Raw genomic sequence first — 20,203 nt, forward strand, 5'->3', positions numbered from 1 at the left:
GAAGGGCTACATGTGGGGATGCTCTATCAGCAACATCAGTGACCAGCAGGATCTCTCGGCCATGAAAGCTTCCACTGAGCTCTGCAGCCATCACAAGAAGTCCAAGTTTGGTTCCAGCCTGGCAGGAGCTGCAGGAAAGCAAGCAGACAGTGCCCGCACTGAGAGATGTCAGACTGTCGGCGCTCTGAGGCTGGGGTGGGAACCCTGTGCTCATCTGCCAGCAGCCTCTCTGCATCCAGCAGGCTGCAAACAGGCAGGGATGGGGGCTGCATGGACAGGACGGGCAGGGGCTGAGAGAGCTCCCAGCGCAGGAACACAAGCAAAAAGGAATTCTGCAGGCTGCACACAGGGCCCTCTGCAGAAGGTGAGTACATGAGCCCCTCAAACACCCAACGGGCCGTTTTCCTGCTGCTAAACATCTATTTGCTTGGCTGGGAAATATCTGTAATCCCAAACACACCATGCACTTTCTTTTGTGTTAAGTGCCTTGGCAGAAGCCAGCAGTTCTCACACACAGTTCCATCTCTGCAAGGACTGAGTTTCCCAGAGCACCCCTTTAAAGAGTCTCCCTTTATTAAGAAGAGCCAAACTGCCAGTTGCTGCCTTACAGGCTGCTCCCATGCCTTTCCCCAGGGCTCCACTGCCATGGGCTGGAAAGCACTGAGCTCCCAGAGACACCAGCATTAAAAGAAAAGACACTAAAGAAAAGAGAGACAAAGGCAGGAAAGCTTTTTTTTCACTGGGACCCAGCTGTCTGGCTCAGAGAAAGGCAAGAAAGTAGGGTCTGCTCTGCATTCCTGGGGCACAGCCAGAATAACAGCAGAAGGGTAAATTCCCCAGTGCAAAGTGTTTTTCCCTACTCCCCTACCCCCTCTTACAAATAAGGCCTCGGAGATATGCTGAACATGGTGCTCCGGTGCAGGGACATCTTGCTAACAGCCTGCAAGTTAAACACTGCAGCACCTTCCAAAGCCAGCCAAGACCAGGCTCTTTCTTCTCACATCTGCTTACCGTACCCAGTATTTACATCGTCAGTATGGTTCCCATAAAACTAAACAGGAACAACTGATCACAGTCAAATAAAGCAGTAATAGTGTCCGGGATGTCAGGAAGCCTTACCCACTCCCTGCACACCAGCCCAGGCAGCTGGAGATCAAAGTTTTCTTATTTGCAATACATTTCTTGAAACAATTTTCAGCTAAACTCAGTCTGCAGAGGGGATGCTGACACAATCCAGGGCTTCTCCCATAGAAACAGGGACCAAGAAGCCAGATCTGTGCATTGCTGCCTCCATCTCCAAGTGGCTGAACAGATGGAGAAAGCTTTGGCATCTCCAAAACAGGGAGTTGCTCGCTTCTTTCCCCTCCCTCAGCATCCCTCTCAGGGAAAGCCTTCTTGCAAAGGGTGAGTGAAGGGTTTGAGTGAAAAAGTGAGTGAAGCAGAGCCCTGCACAGGCAAAGCAGGAGTGCAGACACATTTAAACACGGATCTGAGCTACTCCCCATGGGGACTGAAGTGGTCTCCACGGGCACTGAGAGGGCTGGTTTTAGTCCTTGGTACCCTTAGGCAGGAGAGGTGAAAGATACCTTTAAAGGGACCCGTTTAAAGCTATCCCAAACCAGACAGGACTCGGTTGCGCGGAGGCCGGAGGCCGGTGCCGGGCAGGCGTGGGAGGGGGGTCCCGCCCCGCTCCGCCCCCGGGGGGTGGCGGGGCGGAGCGGATGGGACGGGCGGGACCCCCCTCCCGCGATGCCGCCGGGCCGTGTCCCCCCGGCCCGTACAGCCGCGGCTCGGGGAGAACAAAAGGCAGGAGCGGGAGGAGGCGCGAGGAGGAGGGCAGGCGGCCACGGTGGGGGGATAAAAGGCTCAGCGAGGACCCCCCCCCTCCTCCTCTGCCCCATGTCCGAGCCCGCTCCGCCGCCCGGCATGGCCCGCCCGCCGCTACCCGCCGCTGCCGCCTTGCTGGCCGCCGCTCTGCTGCACTGCGCCCCCGCCGCGCCCGCCCACCGACACAAGCCGGTGAGTCGGGACCACCCGGTGCCTCCCTCCGTGTCCCCCGCCGCTCTCCGGTGCTGTCCCGAGGGCAGTATCTCCCCGGCAGATCCTCCGCTGAACGGGATGAGCCGTCTTCCCCCCACCGCTCCATCCATCCCGGAGCCGCACTCGGGATGCCGGCACGGGCAGCGCTGCCGGGAGTCACCGGCCGCGGGACGGCTGCCCCTGCCCGGCGGTGCCTCCCGCTCCGCGGGCTCCTCTTGGCTTGTTGGGGAGTTTCCACAGCCGTGTTCCCGAGGGAAAAACGGGGAGAGGGACAAGGAGAGTTTAGGAGAGGACACGGCATCCCCCGTGCTTTACAGGCAGCCGAGCACTCGCTGCTGCTCAAACACCTCAAACACCCCCTGCACGCTGTGCTGGCAGTTCCGAGAAGTGTTACGGGGAGACGAGACTAGAGGGATGAATCAAAGGCGCAGGCAGGAGAGGAGCAGCAGGGCTCTTTCTTCCTGCACATGCCTGCCCGATCCCAGCACCTGGGACTGAGCTGCGAGCAGCAGGGACTGCGGCTGCCAGAGAAGAGCAGCGGCGTGCGAGGGATTTGGGGGACGGGAGAAGACAGAGAGCTCCTTGTGCTGGGAATGTGTGCGTGCGTAATTGGGTTATTATAGACATGCGCTTCGCTGGTGTGCCATAAAATAATAACAGAGCAAATGCCCAGTAGCAGCCCAAGGGGATTAGTTCAGGTTCTGTCGATGGTTTTATTATCAGCTCTGTCATCTGAGAACTTTCTAACTTGGCTGCTAAATATGCTGTGGGCTGGGACTTGGCACAGAGCAGCCTTGGCCCCCAAAGTGCTTGCGTTATTCCGAATGAAATGTCACTGTGCTTGGCTCCACTCTGCCTCTGGGGAAGGTGAGGCCAAGCACTTGGTGGTGGCACTCTGCACGCCAGTAATGACACTGCTCTGCGGACTTCAGGCCCATCTGAGTGCAGCAAGTGGTGGGCTGGCAGGGCAGAGCTCCACCCGCATCAGGCTGGGGACTGCTGATTCCTGTGGGACATGGGCTGGGCTGGCAGGTGCCTCATGCTCTGCCGTGTGCAAGCTGTGAAGCTGCTGCTCCTGGAGGAACCTGCACAGCCTCTGGTCCTGGTCTTGCTGCCAGCAAGGACCTGTGTGGGATCCTGGGGGAAGGGAGAGACAGCTTGGGTTTCACACCGTCTGAGTTTGAGCCCAGTCCAGCTGCCATGTCACACTGTTCATCTCCTTTTGCCAGCACTCACAGCTGCTGACTGCAGAGGTTGCTGGGCCTCAGCTGACTTGGCCAGTACCCTTTGAAGTGAGGAGTACACCAAATTGCTGAAGAGCACAGAGTTAATGCAAGGGGCCAGGTCTGCTCAGACTCCTGGTCCATGTAATCCACTACCACACTCCAGAAGGAGATCACCCCAGTCAGCAGTCTGCCAGCTGGGAGATGATTTCTTCCTCATCCTAGGCTAATGCTCTGCACTGTGAGTGCTAATACTTTCCTCTTGGCTGGAGTGACTCCACGTGATACTCCTACAGGTAGGTTTTGTTCAGGAATACCTCGTGCTTGTGTGTTTGACCAGCCATGCGGGGCTCAGGGTTTCAGATCAATGTGTTTGACTCAGTCTTTGCAGAGATGGTGACTGCATTGGTTTGGGTTGGAAATGGACAGACAATTTCCCATCCTTTCAAACAGCAGTTCTATCATCCCAAATAGCTGTTGGGTTCCTTTCTGGTGTCACGGCTTCTGAAGGTCATTCTGCTGCCTCTAAAGTGAAGCCAGTTTTACTTGGGGGTTGCTCTCACATACGATGTAAGTTGCCAGCAGTGCACCCCATTCCTCTCCCGGCTGGCGAATACGTGAGTGCAGGACAGCTGAGGTGGGACTGCTGGGCTCACAGAGGTGCATGGCCTCAGCCATCCTCTGCCCTCTCTTACAGAGAGCTGTGCCAGGCCATCACGTGTTCCCTTCTCTGACTACTCCGAGTCTGCTGCACAAAGGGATGTTTCCCTAATGTCTGACAGCAGCTAATTTCCTGTCTGGGCACCTTTTGCTGTCAGGTGATGAATGAGAAAGGAGCCAAGGGGCTGAGCCGGGAAAAGAGATTCACACTCCTATGAGACAGACCACAGGACATCCTCAAGCTGTGCTAGTACGTGGGGTGGGCAAGGACAGCCCCAGGTACAGGAGTATGCTGCACCGTGGCTATTTATGCTCCAATAGCGCGTCACAACAGCAGCAACTGAGAGGCACACGAGGGAATCAAGGGCTAAGATTCATTTTAAAGCCAGGCTATAGGGCAAGTTGCAGAAGGACTTGTGTTCTTTGAGGCAAACCCTGTGGATCTCCTTCACTTTTATATTAATGCCTAAAGAAAGAAAGAGAAAACTGAGAGCAGAATAAAGGCTGTGTCTGGTGTTCACTGTAAAACTTGAGAACAAAAGATCTGCAGTCCTCAGGGCTGTGCACGCGCAGACACTGAATTCCTGCACTGCTTTCGGCTCCCCTGGGAAATCAAAGTCAGTCCATTTGCTCGGAAGGTCTCTCTCCGTGGACAAGTGGTGGGCACCCTCCTAGCTACCAACGTAATCCATCAGGGGTCCTGCAGCTCTCACCCTAAACACAGCAGGTTCCCCTCTGGAAGCAGGGCACTGCCTTCCCCACAGCCCCTGCTTGCCTCACTCTGGGCTGTGGCAGCTCCCACAGGAAGGGTTTGATTTACACTCTGGTTTGGCTATTTAAATCCTGCAGTTAGTATTGGGGTAATTTTAGGCATGTTTATCTTCTGCTCTGGGAGAGACTCAAGACACATGTAAGTAATTCTCCAGTGGGTTTGTTGTGTTTGTGCTTCCACATGCAGCACACACGCACACCCTGCAGTGTGACAAGACCTGGGGGTGCTGCTGGCAAAGCAGATCGCGGAGGGAGAGGAGAGCAGGGAGGAGAGAAGCACTTTGGGGAGGATCCCCCTCTCCAGTTTATGTTGCACTGCTTCCCCCACGCTTATCCAGCCCTGGCACCATAACCTGTGGGGCTCTGCAGAGGAACGGATGCACTGTGTAGGAGTCGTTCGAAAAGAATCTTCTGTGGAAAGTTGTCCTGCAGAGATGCTGGTCCTTTTTACTACTAAGTAGCTTTTCCCTACTAATCCCAAATATACGGACAGGTAAATGAAGGGTTTGTGGGTACTCTTGCACCAGGGATGGCTCAGCCTGTAAAGTGAATGGAAGCACTGCTGAGTCTGCACATAGCTGCCCAGCAAAATGAAAAGCAGAGCTTCAGGGGTTCACTAAGGGCCACAGACATGTTTTTAGAGATTCACAGAGATCCTGGTGTAGATAGATGAGCCCCAGCAAGGGCAGGCAGGTGACCAGACTTCCTCCTCTTAGTGGATTTGGGCAGGAGACAGGTACTGATAGCTTATGGCTCCCCTTAGCTTGGATGTAACTGCACAATGAACAAAATGTCTCAACCCCCTTCCTCCCCTGCCAGGAGTTTGCCACATCCTAGAGAGCAGTTTCTTCATTTCGAGGGGATTTCTAGGTTATCAGATTAAGGGCTCTTGAAACCTTTTGCTATGTCAGCATCCTGGGGTTTGTTTGCTCTGTAAGTAGTCCTGTTTCTGGCAAACTGTTGCTTGGGTGACACCAGCAGTTTGGTTGTGGTGTTGTTGATGGAATAGTCGCACAAGCTGTCACGTAATTAAAATGTCTGGTAATAAAAATAGTCCCGCGGTGTTTGTTCATTTGCTTTCTCTTGTTACACCAAAGCCTGGTTCTTCTCATTCTGTCTGCGGCCATAAACATTTGCAGTCCATAATGTTTCATGTTCCATGTTGCTTAGGAAAAATAAACATTTTCCTTTTTTCATTGCCAACAACAACTACCACCAAGTAATCCGGAAACAAACTGTCAGGCCCCAGGAGGTAGTGCTGGATGGTGCCATGGAGTATGGGAAGTGAGTGGAGGGGAACATCCTATAGTGTATGCATGGCCAGGCACTGCAGCAGCTCCCGTTTGGCCTCAGCCCTTGTGTTCTCCCTGGCCCTGTCTGCAGTGGCACCAGGCCGTAGCCCAGCATGAACAAGTCAGTCCTGTAGCAGAAGTATTGTGTGTAAGCAAAGAATTCATAGAAGGGTTGGGAGACTCTGCCTTGTTCTGTGGAAGGCAAGATCAATAAATCTAGTGGCTTTGCCTAGGCATTGTTTCCACTGACAGTGCCTTGCCTAGGAGCACATTAAGCTCAGGGTTAGACCAGACCACAGTCATGTTTCTGCCATGAAATTTCAGCTGCAGCATTAGCACCTTCTGAGCCCAGTCTGCTCCTGGAACACAACCTGACTAGAATGAAGTTGGTTCCAGTTTTACCATTAGCCGTCAGCTGTAGCTGCATTTTCAAATCCAACCCCTGCAAATCCACACTGCTGAGAGGCAGGCTGGACAAAAAGCCATCTGTGCATCAGGAGAACAATGCTGATCTCAGGCAGGAACATTGCTGTTAAGGGGGTGCACAGCCCATGGGGGACATAGCCACCCCACAGTGGACAAAAATGTGGTGAGAGAACTGTCTTACATGAGAACTGCAAGAAAAAGCATTTCTGCTGTCCTTCCCCACTGAAATAAGGGCAAGAGTGCTCTGAGGTGCAGGCTCGTAGGTAGGAGGAGGATAATGCTACTAGCCAGAGAGGCAGCAAACACCAGGGCCTTGACAAACACTCTGAGTAACAAAAGGAGAAAGCAGAAACAGAAGCAATGGAAAAGCAGCAGCAGAAGGGACAGGGAAGTGGAGACAAAGTCCATGAGCTCATTCCCCAGCATAAGAGGAAACAGCTCCAGTGGCAGGGGAAGCATACAAGACTGATGGGATTCACGTTGTAACTTGTCCAGTCACTCCTGTCTGACAGGGAGAGGGGTCTCCTTTCATGTCCATGCCACAGAAGCAGCCAGGAGCCCAGGTAATTAGGTACACAAGCGAGGACACAAGTTTAAGTTCAGGGCAGGCAGAGGAGTATTGACCCAGGCAGAGGAGAGCCATGGGTTTGTCAGTACCAGGCACCAGCCTCACTCTTGTGCTTATTTAGGCACGGTGTGGCTGATACTCCACTGTAGCTGTGCTGCTCCGGCTGCTGCTCTGCCTGGGAGCTCTGGAGGGTGAGTGCTGCCCAACACAATGAGGTTAAAGATGCTCCTGGCTCCTTGGGATGGCTGGAACACTTCCTGGGAAGCTTGGCTCGTGTTCATCTGGCCCCAGCAGACCCAGAGGTGATGACTGTTGTATCACAGCACTTGAAGTCTGATAAAGCTGTGAGGAACTGAGTGGGCAGCCTGTACCTCCGCTGTGGTTTCTGCTGTCCCATGGGATCTGTCCATTCCCTCCTGTTCCCCCTCAGCCTTTCAGTCACAAGGCTGCAGGAAGAGGCACTTTCTTTGTGAGAAGCTGTGACCAGCCTGCAGCACAGCCTGCAGCACAGCCCTCTTTGCATACAGCTTTGCTCTTCTGCTGTCCTCACTGCCCTTAACCCTTGGTTTCAGGCCTGGAATCCTCTCTGTTCTTGTGCTATGTTCACATTTTACCAATCAGTCTCTATTGCAAAGCCCTGGCCTCTTCCTTGACTACACACCAGCTGTTCCCATGCCCAGCAGCCACCCCAGCTGTGGGTTATACAGGGAAGGGCAGTGCAAGTGGCTGCACATGCTCAGCCAGAGGCTCAGCTCTGTTTTGCACTCTGCTGGGACAAACCCTGTCCTGGGCTGCAGGGGTTTTCCTTTGCTTTTGTGTTCAGTAATCCCTTCCCCTCTGTTGGTGGGATGGGACAAGTAGGGATGCCCTGAGAGGGACCCAGCAGCCGGTGCCCTCCTCCGCTCTCCTCACAAGTCTGTAGTAGCTTCAGCAGCAGCACAGTCCTAAGTGAACCCCTAAGCAATACAGTCGGGGCATGGTACCACTGCACAGAAAACAAAGCAGGATCTCCCCAGGAGAGGGTGGGCTCAGCACCGGGTTGGAAGGATGCAACCTTAAGTGAGCAGACACGATATCTAATCCTTGGGAAGTCCCTGCAACAAGGCGTGTCCAGCTAAGGAGACCAAGATCTCCAGCCTGAGTGTCTCCTGAGCATTGTTTGGCAAGTGGTTTCTGCCTGTCACATTTCCCCTTGCTGGCTGCGCCTGCAGTGGCATTTTCCAGCCCTTTCCTGCCATGGTCCTAATGTCGGTGCAGTGACGACAGGGAGAGAGTTACTGTTTGTCCAGGGGCACACACAGGACAACAGGGCAGGTCTTGCCTCCTGCCTCCACCCAGAGCCATTCACAGGACCATGCTGTGCCCCTTTCCGGGACCGAGTTTCTGCAAAGGGCAGGAGGAGCAGGGAGGGTCCTGGTAAGGCAAAGTGGAGTTCAGAAATCTGGGATTCATAACAGTGGCCTTGAGCTAACCAAAGAGGGGAGAGAAAAGCTGCCTCTGGTCTGCCTCAGAACATGGGATTCCTCAGGGCAAGAAGGAAACAGGCAGCTTCTCTTCTTTCTGCTCCTGGTCAGAGGAGAGTGATAATCTCCAGTTTAAGCCAGTTGTCCCAGCCTGTAAGGCAACTGACCTTCCCAAGAGAGGGGTGTGCATGGCATCGTCGAGACAAGAAAACAGGAGTAAGACATCTGGGTCAGCCTCAGCCCACTCACCTACCTGAGCCATTCTCAAGGGTTTCCCAGTGCTCCTAGTTCCTGCACTTCCTGGCCTTGGAAACCCAGACGCATTCATCACCCCAAGTCCTCAGCTGTCAGGACCTGCCTCTGGTGGCAGTGGGTGCTCCTGAGGAGCAAGGGGCTGAGGAGCAAGGGGCAAGTGACCCTCCAGGCTGTGCTTTGGTGACCCAGCTGCCACTATGCGCTTCGGTGTCATTGGGGCTGAGAGCAAGACGTTGGCCAGAACATGAATTTTGTCAGCTTCTCCTGCCAGCTGTCCTTTGCAAGCAGTAGCTGCCAGTCCAGGCAGGGTGCCAGGTGGCTCTCAGAGAGTTTCTCTCAGAGAGACAGGTACCTCCAACCTGGCAGGGCTCCAGTGTTCAGCAGGAGCAGCCTGGTGCAGACTCATCTGGGCAGGCCAGCCTGTACTCCCTCCTCCCACCAAAGCACTGAATGGATGCTCAGTGCCATGGCTGGTGGCTTGGATAGGCTTTGCTGTTCAGGATGTGAAAAGGCTTTCTCTCTTTGCATGTGTTGCTGCTGCAGTTCCTGTGGTGTGTGAAAGTGCACTGGGACACCAGGATTGTATTGATGGTTCTAAGGCGAAGGCCGGCAGGTGCCAAGCCACCAAGGGTGTCTGTCTGTCTGGGGAGGACAAGCCAGCAGGCTAGTGGTGACAGACACATGAAAAGCTTAAAGTGATGTGTGGACATCTAAACTGCACCTTGTGTGACCTCCCTGGCTCCCCCGTCCATCTGTGCATTGCTCAGAGGCACAGGACCACTGCAGAGCCGGGAGCTCAGTAGCGGAATTAATGCCAAAGTCTTCACACTTCATTCCAGCCCGCATGAATGGGCTCATTGTAGGGAACAGAGTGGTGGCAGCACGCGGATTACACGGCATCATGGCAGCTCTGGCATCATGCCATCCTGACCTTTGTGTCCCTGGCAGGGCAGCCAGGAAATCTGGCCTGGAAGAAGGCAGCTCTTTGTGGGGGAAGAAAGAGCATGCCTAAAGCCCAAGTCTTCCCTCTGGAGCCCTGTGGGACAGAGCCTGCCTGCCCAAGTAGAGATGCACCTCTGCTGCATCTGAGCTCTTCCCGCTGCTCAAACAGCTTTAAATTTACTGCACAAAATCAGGCAAAATAATTCTGTGTTTGGCCCTCTGCAGCCCAGTGACATGGATCAAGCACCTCTCACCCCACATGCCTCACAGCAGGTTGGAGATGACACCTGGGTCGTTGTTTCATGGTGGCAATATAGTCCTGCTATGACATGGGAAACCAGTGGAAGTCAGATAGTTAGCACTAATTAATGTTGTCAAGAGAAACCTTGCTTTTCCAGCTAAGTGTAGAAGAGCCCAGGAGATCTTATCCCAAGCAGAATCACAGGTACAGTGAGGCAAGGGCATATGGTCCCGTCCTCAGGCAGTGATAGGGGCTGCAGGGACAGTCATTGATGCTCTCTGCCCCATGGGCTGGGCTGTCACTCCCAGATCCCTGTGTCCTGCTCTGCCGGGTCCACTGGCCATGCTGAGAGCCTGCCCACAGTGCCAGAACAGCAAGAGGACACCACAGAAGTGGCAACAGGGAGCACAACTGTGTGCTGGGGACTAAAGACTTCCTCCCATTAATATCGCCTCTACCCGGGGCCAGGAGGGAATAAAGGATGTAGGGCAAAGGGGGAGAATTTATTCCCAAGTGATTTGTTTTATACTTGAAGGGTCTGGTTCTCATCCACAGCCTTCAAAAGTATTTCCTGCCGGCCAGCTGCCAAGGAAATGTGGACCAAAATAGCCCAGTGCTTAGTGGGTGCCATGGCATGACACAGTGCCTCCCAGGTGCAACCCAGCCTCAGAGCAGCAGAGCCCAGGGAACACGGCATGTTTTTGGGGAGCAGTTTGTGCCCTAGCAGTGGGAAACAGCCCTGGGCAGAGGTGGAACTCACCACTGCAGGACTGCTGTGGGCAGTTGTCCACCACTCTGCAACAGGAAGAGTCTGCACGGACACTGAAGTCATGGTTTTGCTTTTGCCTTTTAGGACATGTCTCAAAAGCATCACACCTGGAAGGAGCAGGCTCCTTGGCTGTCTGCCTTGGTGAACGCTGTGGGCACGGGTGTGCCTGCCAAGGGCTTCCCCGTGGGTGCAGCTGGGCAGGCAGCTCGCTGGAACCCCCCCCGCTGCGGCGTGCCGGACCTGCCGGTGTTGACGGACGGCCAGAACGGGCGGAACCGGCAGAAGCGGTTTGTCCTCTCTGGTGGGCGCTGGGACAAGACCGATCTCACCTACAAGTAAGGGAGGCCTGGAATGGCAGTCAAGCTGGTTGGCTTCTCCCTCCCCAGCTGCTCAGTCTGATGTTCCCTGGAGTGCGGCACGCTGTGATGTGACTATGAGAGCTGGAGGGCAGGCAGAGGCCAGGGGAGCCACATGCTGAACCACAGCAGGCTCGTTCCCACCACCTCCACATCCCCTCACGCACATCCCTTCAAACACACGCTCCATAAACACAGCTGCCCACCCACCCCTGCCCAAGCACATTGCGCACAGCAACTGCATCAGCCCTCAGTCAGTCCCGCACCAACACCCCTGGGCACACGCGGTCACTTCCCTCACGTGTGCTGAGCTGAGCCTCCACCACCAGCGCTCTCCTGCTGTGCCTTTGCCCCCACAGCCACCCCGTAGGAGGCTCACTTCACAGTTTATTTTAAAAAGATCTTTTTATTCAGCTGTTATTGATGGTCCCATAAACACGACTTTGGTGTAAAGGTTTGCCTAAATCACCCCACACATTCTCAATTGTGAATCTACTCAATGGGCTGGCAGGAGGGTTGTGCTGCCTCCGCAGCTGCCCTCAGTGGTATGAGTGGAGAAGTGAGCACAGTCATATGGACCTTGACAGCATGTAAATCATCTTTTGCTTAATCCAATACAGGAGACAGTTCCTCACACCATTAGGAGGCCGTAGATAACAGAAAGGCTTCTTCTTTTTTTTCTTTTTGGTCAATAGTGTTAAAGAAAGAAACACAGCAGAGATTTACACACAGCAATACTGTTAATGGAAGGAAAAGAAACTTCCCTCTATGACAAGTCTGCTCTTGTTATTGGAGGAAGTGGGAGCAACTACTAAGTGAATCCAAGTTTCCAGGGGCAAAAAAGGCAGAGATTGAGGAGAAGAAATCACATCACACCACTCCCAGGAATCTTTGTGGTGGTGACCTTACAGGGGACAGACCTGGGGAGTGCTGTGGCACTTCAGAACAACACAGAATCTGCAAACTCTCCAGGGAACTCACCACTGGCACACCAGCCAGAGGGTTTCAACACTGATGGGATTTATCTGCTGTACATGTTGCTTGGTAGAGGATGCTGGAGCAGTGCATGTATGGATTGGAGATGTTCTGGTGCTGAGAGTGGTGGCCCTAGTGATGTTGATTGTACAACTGGTGTCTTTGTGACAGCGGTCCATGGGACAGCAGCTGATGCTCTCCTCATCCAGTGTCTGTTGCCTTCCAGAATTATCAGGTTCCCATGGCAACTTGTAAAAGCTAAAGTGAGAAGGACCATTGAGGAAGCTTTGAAAGTCTGGAGTGATGTGACCCCACTGACCTTCACCGAGGTGCAGGAGGGACGGGCTGACATCGTCATTGATTTCACAAGGTGAGCCTGGTGGGCAGCAGCACCCTCCTCCCAGCCAGAGGAGCAGTGCTGCAACCAGAGCAGAGACCTGCCAGCACACAATTAGGCACTTAAATGGAGGCTCATATTTCTGCTTTCAGACACTGGGATCTTTTCAGTTTCATCAGTTGTGGGCTGCTTGGTGTAAGTGCAGCTGTTCCACACTGGCTGTGCACAGCACCGTTACTGATCATTCATTAATTTTCCTGGTACATTTACGTTTCTCTGTCCACAGGCTGTTTTCTTAAGCATTTGTTTTGACTTTCCATCTTCAGGTCCTCCATTCTGTCCCTTGACTGAATGATGTAACTGTCTGCCCAAAGACAAATATAGTTTCTTGGTTAAGTGAATCTTGGCTCCTGGCCTGAAATTCCCTTTTGGCAAAATACGCACTGGGGCAAAGACTTCCTTGAGCTGCATGTTTGCACAGAGCTAATGAAGGCAGTGGAGACTGTCCAAGCAGTGATGCGATTTGCATGCTGTGTATGTGCCTGCATCTCCCTGGGCTCTCTCAAGTGGCCACATCTCTCATGGGTTTCCTTCATTACTCATCAGCAGCTTGGCTTGAGCAAGGACCTGAGAGTTTGGCTGGATTTGCTGCCAACTGCCTCTCTGCAGCCCATCACCACTCAGTAATATCAACCAAATCTTGGCTTAAGCAGTAACCTCCTTAATTCTTTAGGCTACATAGTCAGCTCTGGGCTGGAAGCTGAAGAGGAGGAGGGGAGAAACATCCCTGAGAAAACATACAAACTCTCTAGGTCTTGGTGTGACTGAGCTCTGCTTCCTCAGTGCTTGGTGTGATCAAGCTGCTTTCTCAGGGCTCTGATGCAGAACTTAGTTTGTGGCAATTGGAATAGCTCTGAGCAGTTGATCTTGACTGGTAGGATGAACTTAGGATGGGAATGAGAGCTGCTGTCCCCTCTCAGTGGCTCCTACCATTGGCCATATGATGCTGGAGTTCCATGGCCCTTTGTCTGAGGTGCAACATGTCTTCTCTCTAGGTACTGGCATGGAGACAACTTGCCTTTTGATGGGCCCGGAGGGATCCTGGCACATGCATTCTTCCCCAAAACACACCGGGAAGGAGATGTTCATTTTGACTACGACGAGACCTGGACGATTGGCAACAACCTGGGTATGGTACTGTTTCACGGGGAGCTGCGGATGCTCCAGGGTGCTTGTAAATGAGATTGGAAATGATTCCCCTATGGTGTGAACAGGGACCCTGTAAAACTGAGAGGCAACAACTGTTTTGTGGTGAGCATTGTTATCTCCTACCACTTAGAAACCTACTGTTAGTATTCAGGTCTTTTCATCTTTCAGCCACAGCGGAGCCTGTACCCAGCAGCAGGACCCCGGCTTCCCCATGGACTCCTCCTGTGTGGGGGGAGCAAGAGAGACGGCTCCTCTGCCCAGCCATGTGCCCTGTCACTTGGGAGTTGCACCCCACATTGGCAGGAGTCATTAGAAATGAAGCAGGGAAAGGATGAAGGAAAACCAAGGCTCAAGTTCCGTGTGACACAGTTGTCTTCCAAAGAATAGTCTCAGTCCCAGTCCCTGCACGCATTGTTCACCATCTGCCCTCAAACAAGTCCATAAAGGGAAACCACCCAAGCTCCAGCTCTGTTCCCGTGGCCTGGGAATGCTCTGACCATAAACAATGCCACATCCAGTCAAGATTCTTTTTTAAATTTTTGCTAATAATAGATCTAAGCTGGTAGCTCTTTGCATGGGCACTCAGAGTCTGGTGTCACAGTATCTCATGAGATACCGCAGTACCGCCTGGGACCATCTGGATCAGTGCCCAGACCATCAGTTTCTGGAAGACTCACCAAAATTAACCCAGGTCAGCTCCTCCTCCTTCTTCCCAGTTTATCTACAGGGACAAAGAAATAATCACAAAGCCCAAGTTAACCTTGGGCCTCTCTGGGGTTTCCCAAAAATTTCGGCCATGTCAGTGGGCTCCCCCAAAGCCCGTGTCAGTGTCAGCTGTAGGCCAGTTTGACTGTGTGGGGCACAGCACTGCTGTGTCTCCAACCCTGCTCATGCTGACCCAAAACAAGAATCACAGAGCACAGGACACTTTTACACAAGTGTTTCTGCTCCTGGGGGAGGGGTGGGCTCTGTCGGTTTTCAGCCTCTGTCGGTTTTCAGCCTCTATTGGGGTTGCCTGTGTTGTTGAAGAATTTCCTACATTCTCCCACAAAACAGTGTTGGGGGCAAACCAGGAACTGAAAATGGACACCAGTTCCCATCAGAATCCAGCTCTGTTCCATGGTGTTCTCCCCCCCCACATATCATCTATAAATAACTGTTGTAAAAGCTCTTTGGAGCTAATTGCCATTTAATATGCTGAAAAGAGCTTTACGATATAAACATGGATAAATCCTTGACTCAGCTCTCAGTGAGACAGGGAAATCCTTAGCCTCATTTTACAGATGGGAGAGCACAAGTGTGAGGAGGGCTAAGGCGTGTCCTGGGGTCAATCCAGAGCCGTGCAGGAAGCAAGACCCCACGTGGAGGACCATCCATGAGGGACACAGGGATACTGTCCAGCACAGCTCCTTCAGCCGTGCTGTTGTGCACCTCCTCCGGAGAATCTGACAGCACAGCTGATCTGCCAACACTGGAAAGCATCAAGTGAGGAGCCTGCCAAGCCAAACAGAAGTGTCTGAAAGTTTGTAATAAATCACTGGCATAGAAATCCCACTCTCCCAGCTGACCTAGATGTGTTGATTTAATCAGGTCAGTGCTGTGCAAATTCATCGCTTCCATGTAAAGCTGGCCAGTGGAGGAAGGCCACGACTCACCTTCCCCTCCACCCTTTCCAGGCGTTCTTCCCCACTGTATTCCCCCTGTCCCATCCAGTCCTGGTGCTGAGAAGTAACCTGCTCCCCTGGAGCCAGCACGGAAATCCTGCTTGAAGCATCAAGGCTGGCTGACTCACATCCCTGCTGTTCTCATCACTTGGGCTGCAGCTTGGAGGATTTCTGGCTGAAGGCAAGTGAATGAATATGCTGGGACTTGTCAAGAAACAGCCTCAACTCATAGTGAAATTCATCACCTTTAAAAAAAGGGCCCATTGGAAGCTAAACAAAATCTGCCAAATAATACAAGTTTGTGTACTGAAATCCCCTTTTCCCCTTCTCCTTTTGTAGATGTTCCAAGGTCATGTATTCCTAAAACATGACCTCCCATAAATCTGTTTAAGTCTGGTGAAGAAGTCTCAGGCCTTGACATTGGATCATTTTTTATGGATTTATTTCTAAATGACACCTTCTTGACACAGTCCCCAGACAAGCAATAAATGAGCTCCCTCTGCTGTCTGTGTGACAACGGCCTTTGGCAAGTGTTAATCCCAGAGTTCCCTCACCCACACCAGTACCTTCCATAGTGGATGTGATCTAACTGGGACATGCTAAACTTCAGCTCTAGCCAACAACTGCTGCAAGGCTGGATGGACAAACACCCACCTTACCACCCCACCACCTGCACCTTCCTTCTCTGTGCAAATTTCTCCTTTCCAAAAGTGCATGGAAAACCCTTTTCTTCCTGGTAGCCGATGAGGTGGCAGGAGCCTCTGACAACAGAATTGCAAATTAGCAACATGCCCAGGTTAATACCTAGGTATATGAATTGACTCATGGTGCTTCTGAACCAGTGAATCCCTTTATTACGCCCTTTGACTCCTTAAATATCCCCACAAATATATTTTGGAGCTACACAGGAAAAAACCGGGAACAACCTAGTGGAGATAGATTTCTTTCCTCTTTTTGGACTCCTACAATATATGTCAGTGTCTGGTAACTGGTAGGAACAGGCCCAGGAGGCAAAAGCATGTGAGCAGACAAAAAGTATCTTCCATCTTCACCCATTGTAGGCACTGACCTTCTGCAAGTGGCTGCTCATGAGTTTGGCCATGTCCTGGGCCTGCAGCACACGGCTGTCTCCAAGTCACTGATGTCTCCTTTCTACATCTTCCGCTACCCTCTAAGCCTGAGTGAGGATGACAAGCAAGGTATCCAGTACCTCTATGGGAAACCCTCACCAGATCCTGACCCAACCCCAACGCAGCCAGCAGAGCTGCTCCAGCCAGACCTCGAAACAAATGAGATCACCAATGTGGAGGTGAGTGAAAGGCTTGTCTGTGCCCTCCCGTGACACCCTGGTTGGGGCTGCCCTCACCAGGAGGCTGCCAGCAGGCTGGGTTGGTGTCTGCCTCTTCCACTAACACTGCTGAGCCCAGGCCTGGACCCCGTGGCTGGCACTGGGATGTGCAGGGAGGGGATCTCTGGGCAGCACACGCCCAACCCAAATTGGGCAGTTGCCTGGACACAGGGCCTTCCCCTTGGCCGAACCCAGCCTGGGTGAGGCGTGCTCCTGGGATCCAAGCCCCTGACCCGCTGTGCTTTGGCAGGCTGTGCAGCCTGATGCCTGCGACACAACTTTTGATGCGGCATCCACCATCCGAGGGGAGCTGTTCTTCTTCAAGTCTCGCTATGTGTGGCGGCTCCGAGCCGGAAAGCTGCAGGATGGCTACCCAGCTCTGGCCTCTCGCCACTGGCAGGGGATCCCCAGCTCTGTTGATGCCACCTTTGAGGACCCTCTGGGCAATATCTGGTTTTTCCAAGGTAAGAGCTAGACCACAATCAGATGGCTCAAAAGTGCATCTCAATTACTTAGCAGTAGTCGAGACCCAGCAGGTCCCTGGAAGAATAAATCTCCTGGAAATCCTCAACAATCCAGTAATCCTTGTTATTTGTTTCCTTACCTATTTAAACTTTTTACCAGGTATTGAGGAGGAAAGAGAGAACAAGGGGTCACTTTTGTTTTAAACACAGACCATTCTCCTTCCCTGGAACACAAACATTTGTAATGAGCCTCTGCCCTGGCAATGCTGCTGGCAGAGGTGAAAGAAAGAACCATTTGCTCCATCTCCCCAGCTGTCATGGGAAAGCACTGTGCTAGAAGTGAGCCCCAGCAGCTTCCCTGGTTGTGAAACACCTGTGCCTGTGTCCCCTGTTCAGGGAATGTACAGCATTTTCTCTGCTCCTCAGAGACCTGGATGTGGAACTTCCCTAGTACCCCGTGACTTTATGAGCCTACACGGAGCCTGGGTGCAGAGCCAGGCAACCTCCAGCAACCACAGAGATTAAAAATGAAACTGCCTCCTGACCATCTCTGGAGTTCAAGGCCAGCAACAAACCACATTTCAGCTCCACTGTTTTCTTTAATGCTCTTTCCAAGTGTAACTCTAAAAGGAGGGATGCAGAATGACACGGGAACTCATTGTGGGTGTGCACACCCTGTCTGCACTCCATGAAACCAAGTACCAAAATCCCACCACATGGCTCTGCAGGCAGAGTTCCTGCATAAACACATTACTTAGCACCTGACCTGCACACAAGGACTTACAGTGCTAAAATTGGCAGGCTCCTACGGTGAGTTAAAATGAGATAAGGGGAAAGTATTACATGCCATAGGCTAATTACAGAGATTTCCCTTTTAATCTATTCTGGAACTATGCTTCCAGTCTCTATATCAACTTGGCAAATTCTTCCTGGCTTCTGCAGCTCAATCCTTTCCAGCCACATGCCCCCTTTGTGCCTGTGCATGCCCACATGTTTTCCAAGTGCTGAGGTTGCAGGGTAGAGGCTGGTCCCTCCAGACAAGTCTTTTATAACTTCCACAAATAGAGAAAAATGCTGCTGAAATGGACCTTTCTGTCCCCCACCAACACTCACCAGGCTGGACTGAGGAGGGATGCCAACGCAGCATTTTGGACACATAAGTGGCAGTGTCCATTACACTGGTGGTGTTTTTGCCTCTCAGGCACAGCTTCCCGTGGGAGCTCTGCCAAGGCACCAGCTCCAGTTGCACAGCTCACTGCCAAATTATCAGACACCAAGGAGTTTCTGACCCCTTGTCTTCCTTTTCCATTTCCTCAATAGATTCTCAATACTGGATTTATGATGGCGAGAGACGGGTATCTGGTCCCACCCCGATTGTGGAGCTGGGCCTCCCTGCATCCCCTGTGCAGGCAGCTCTGGTGTGGGGGGCTGAGAAGAACAAGATCTACATCTTCAGTGGAGGCAACTACTGGCGCTTCAACCCTCACAGGCGCCAGGTGGACAACATCTACCCCCGGGCTATGGCTGACTGGCGCGGTGTCCCACAGGAGATTGACGCCGCTTTTCAGGATGAGTTTGGTCAGTGCAGCAGGATCATGACCTGCTCTGGAGTGGGTGCTCTGGCTGACACCACTGCCTAGCTGGAAGAGCTGGGAAGACTTAGACATGTGGTAGTAGTGGACACTTCCCAGCTGTAACACATCCCATACAGTGTAGAGGGGCAGTTCCCTCCAGTGGGTAGGGAATTGAGGCTTTGCCCATGAAAGTAAGAAGTTTCATTCTCATTAACTGCAGCAACTGATATGTAAGTGTATGATAGACAGAAGTAAAATATCTGACCAAGGAATGGTCACAGAGTCCTACTCACCTCTTACTGCTCCTGCCAAAGGAAGCGATGAGGCAGCAACAGAAACACTGCCCACACTTCAGCCTAGGCAGCTGAACAATGAACAGGCTGCTTTGGTATTGACCAGTCCTCCCCAATGTGCCCCACGCTGAAGACAGTACGACAGTGCCACAGAAACACTGGGGACAGCCAGGGTGCTTGGGATGACAGGTGTGGTGAGTGCCTCTTTCCTCTCTAAGGATGAAGTGAATCAACTCCCCACTGCTTCCAGAACCTAAATTCCAGGGCAGCTTGCCCACAGTAACAGATGCTCTGCAGCAGGTCTTCACAAGTTCCCTGTTCCTGTCCTAGACATCCTCTGCCCTCACAGGGCTGGGTCACCACAAGCATACAGCATATTTAAACCCACCAGGAAAATAAAATAAAACACATCCTGTTTACTGTCCAAAAAGTAAAACTAGACTTTTTATCAAAACTAAAATGGTGTGAAAGAAAAGTGAATGCCACAAGCCTGGGTTCAAGTAAAATCTCCTGCCTCTTCCAGCTCTCTTCCAGTACTGCACGTGTTGCAGAGTGACAGCTGAACAAAATGCTGGGAAAGAGCTCTGAGCCACACAAACACTGTCTCTTCTAACCCTTCCTCTCTCACCCACAGGTTTTGCCTATTTCCTGAGAGGCCGAGATTACTGGAAGTTTGATCCGGTCCAGGTAAAAGTGCTGGAGGGCTATCCACGCCATATCAGCCAGGACTTCTTCAGCTGTACACCCTCCTCCAACTCCTTCAGATGAGGGGGATGCCTGTGTCCTCCACGCTCCCCTTTCATCACCCTTACCTCCAGCAGCCACACAGAGGGTTCTCTCTGCCATTCCTGGCTTCCTTCCAGGCTCAGCATCTGACACAACAGGTGTCTGTCACAAGTGACAAAGTTTGCTCCTCTCCAGTTCCAGCAGCCCCAGCTTCAGTTGCTACCAATGTAAAAGCAGCTGCCATGTTCTTTGCAGGCAAGGGCGGCCACACTCTTCTAGCAATAGCATCTCAGAAGCCATCAGGCCAGCCTGGAATGGGATCATGCTCTCATAATTAATCTGGACCCCATCCTGTAGAACTGATCCAATGGCATTTCCTATGTTTACATAACTCACTATGGCAGCCCTTTGCTGCTCCAGGCGCTGGCCGAGGAGGAAGGATCCCCCCAGCCCGGGGTTTTGAAGGACACCGACCCTACCTGCAGAGGAGGAGGAGGACTGGACGGGCGGCTGCTGCCAGAGTCACTTCGCTGGGGCAGCCGTGGTGACTGCCAGGGCCCTGCTGCAGCCCTACTCCCGGCTTAATATTGTATCACTAGTGTGCGTT

The 20,203-nt window shown here is 52.5% G+C and overlaps 1 protein-coding gene across 1 annotated transcript; it reads left to right on the forward strand.

Moving 5' to 3' along the window:
- Positions 1–1,899: 1,899 nt before the first annotated feature.
- Positions 1,900–19,798, forward strand: MMP11 (matrix metallopeptidase 11; the record flags this gene model as incomplete). Its single annotated transcript, XM_082293269.1, has 8 exons — positions 1,900–2,019; positions 10,735–10,985; positions 12,208–12,351; positions 13,374–13,507; positions 16,253–16,500; positions 16,790–17,003; positions 18,324–18,581; positions 19,505–19,798. The coding sequence occupies 8 exons, from the start codon at positions 1,900–1,902 to the stop codon at positions 19,636–19,638; spliced, it is 1,503 nt and encodes a 500-aa protein (XP_082149395.1). The 3' UTR covers positions 19,639–19,798.
- Positions 19,799–20,203: the final 405 nt, after the last annotated feature.

The sequence above is a fragment of the Coloeus monedula genome (assembly GCF_965178545.1).
Source record: "Coloeus monedula genome assembly, chromosome: 18".
Lineage (NCBI taxonomy): Eukaryota > Metazoa > Chordata > Aves > Passeriformes > Corvidae > Coloeus > Coloeus monedula.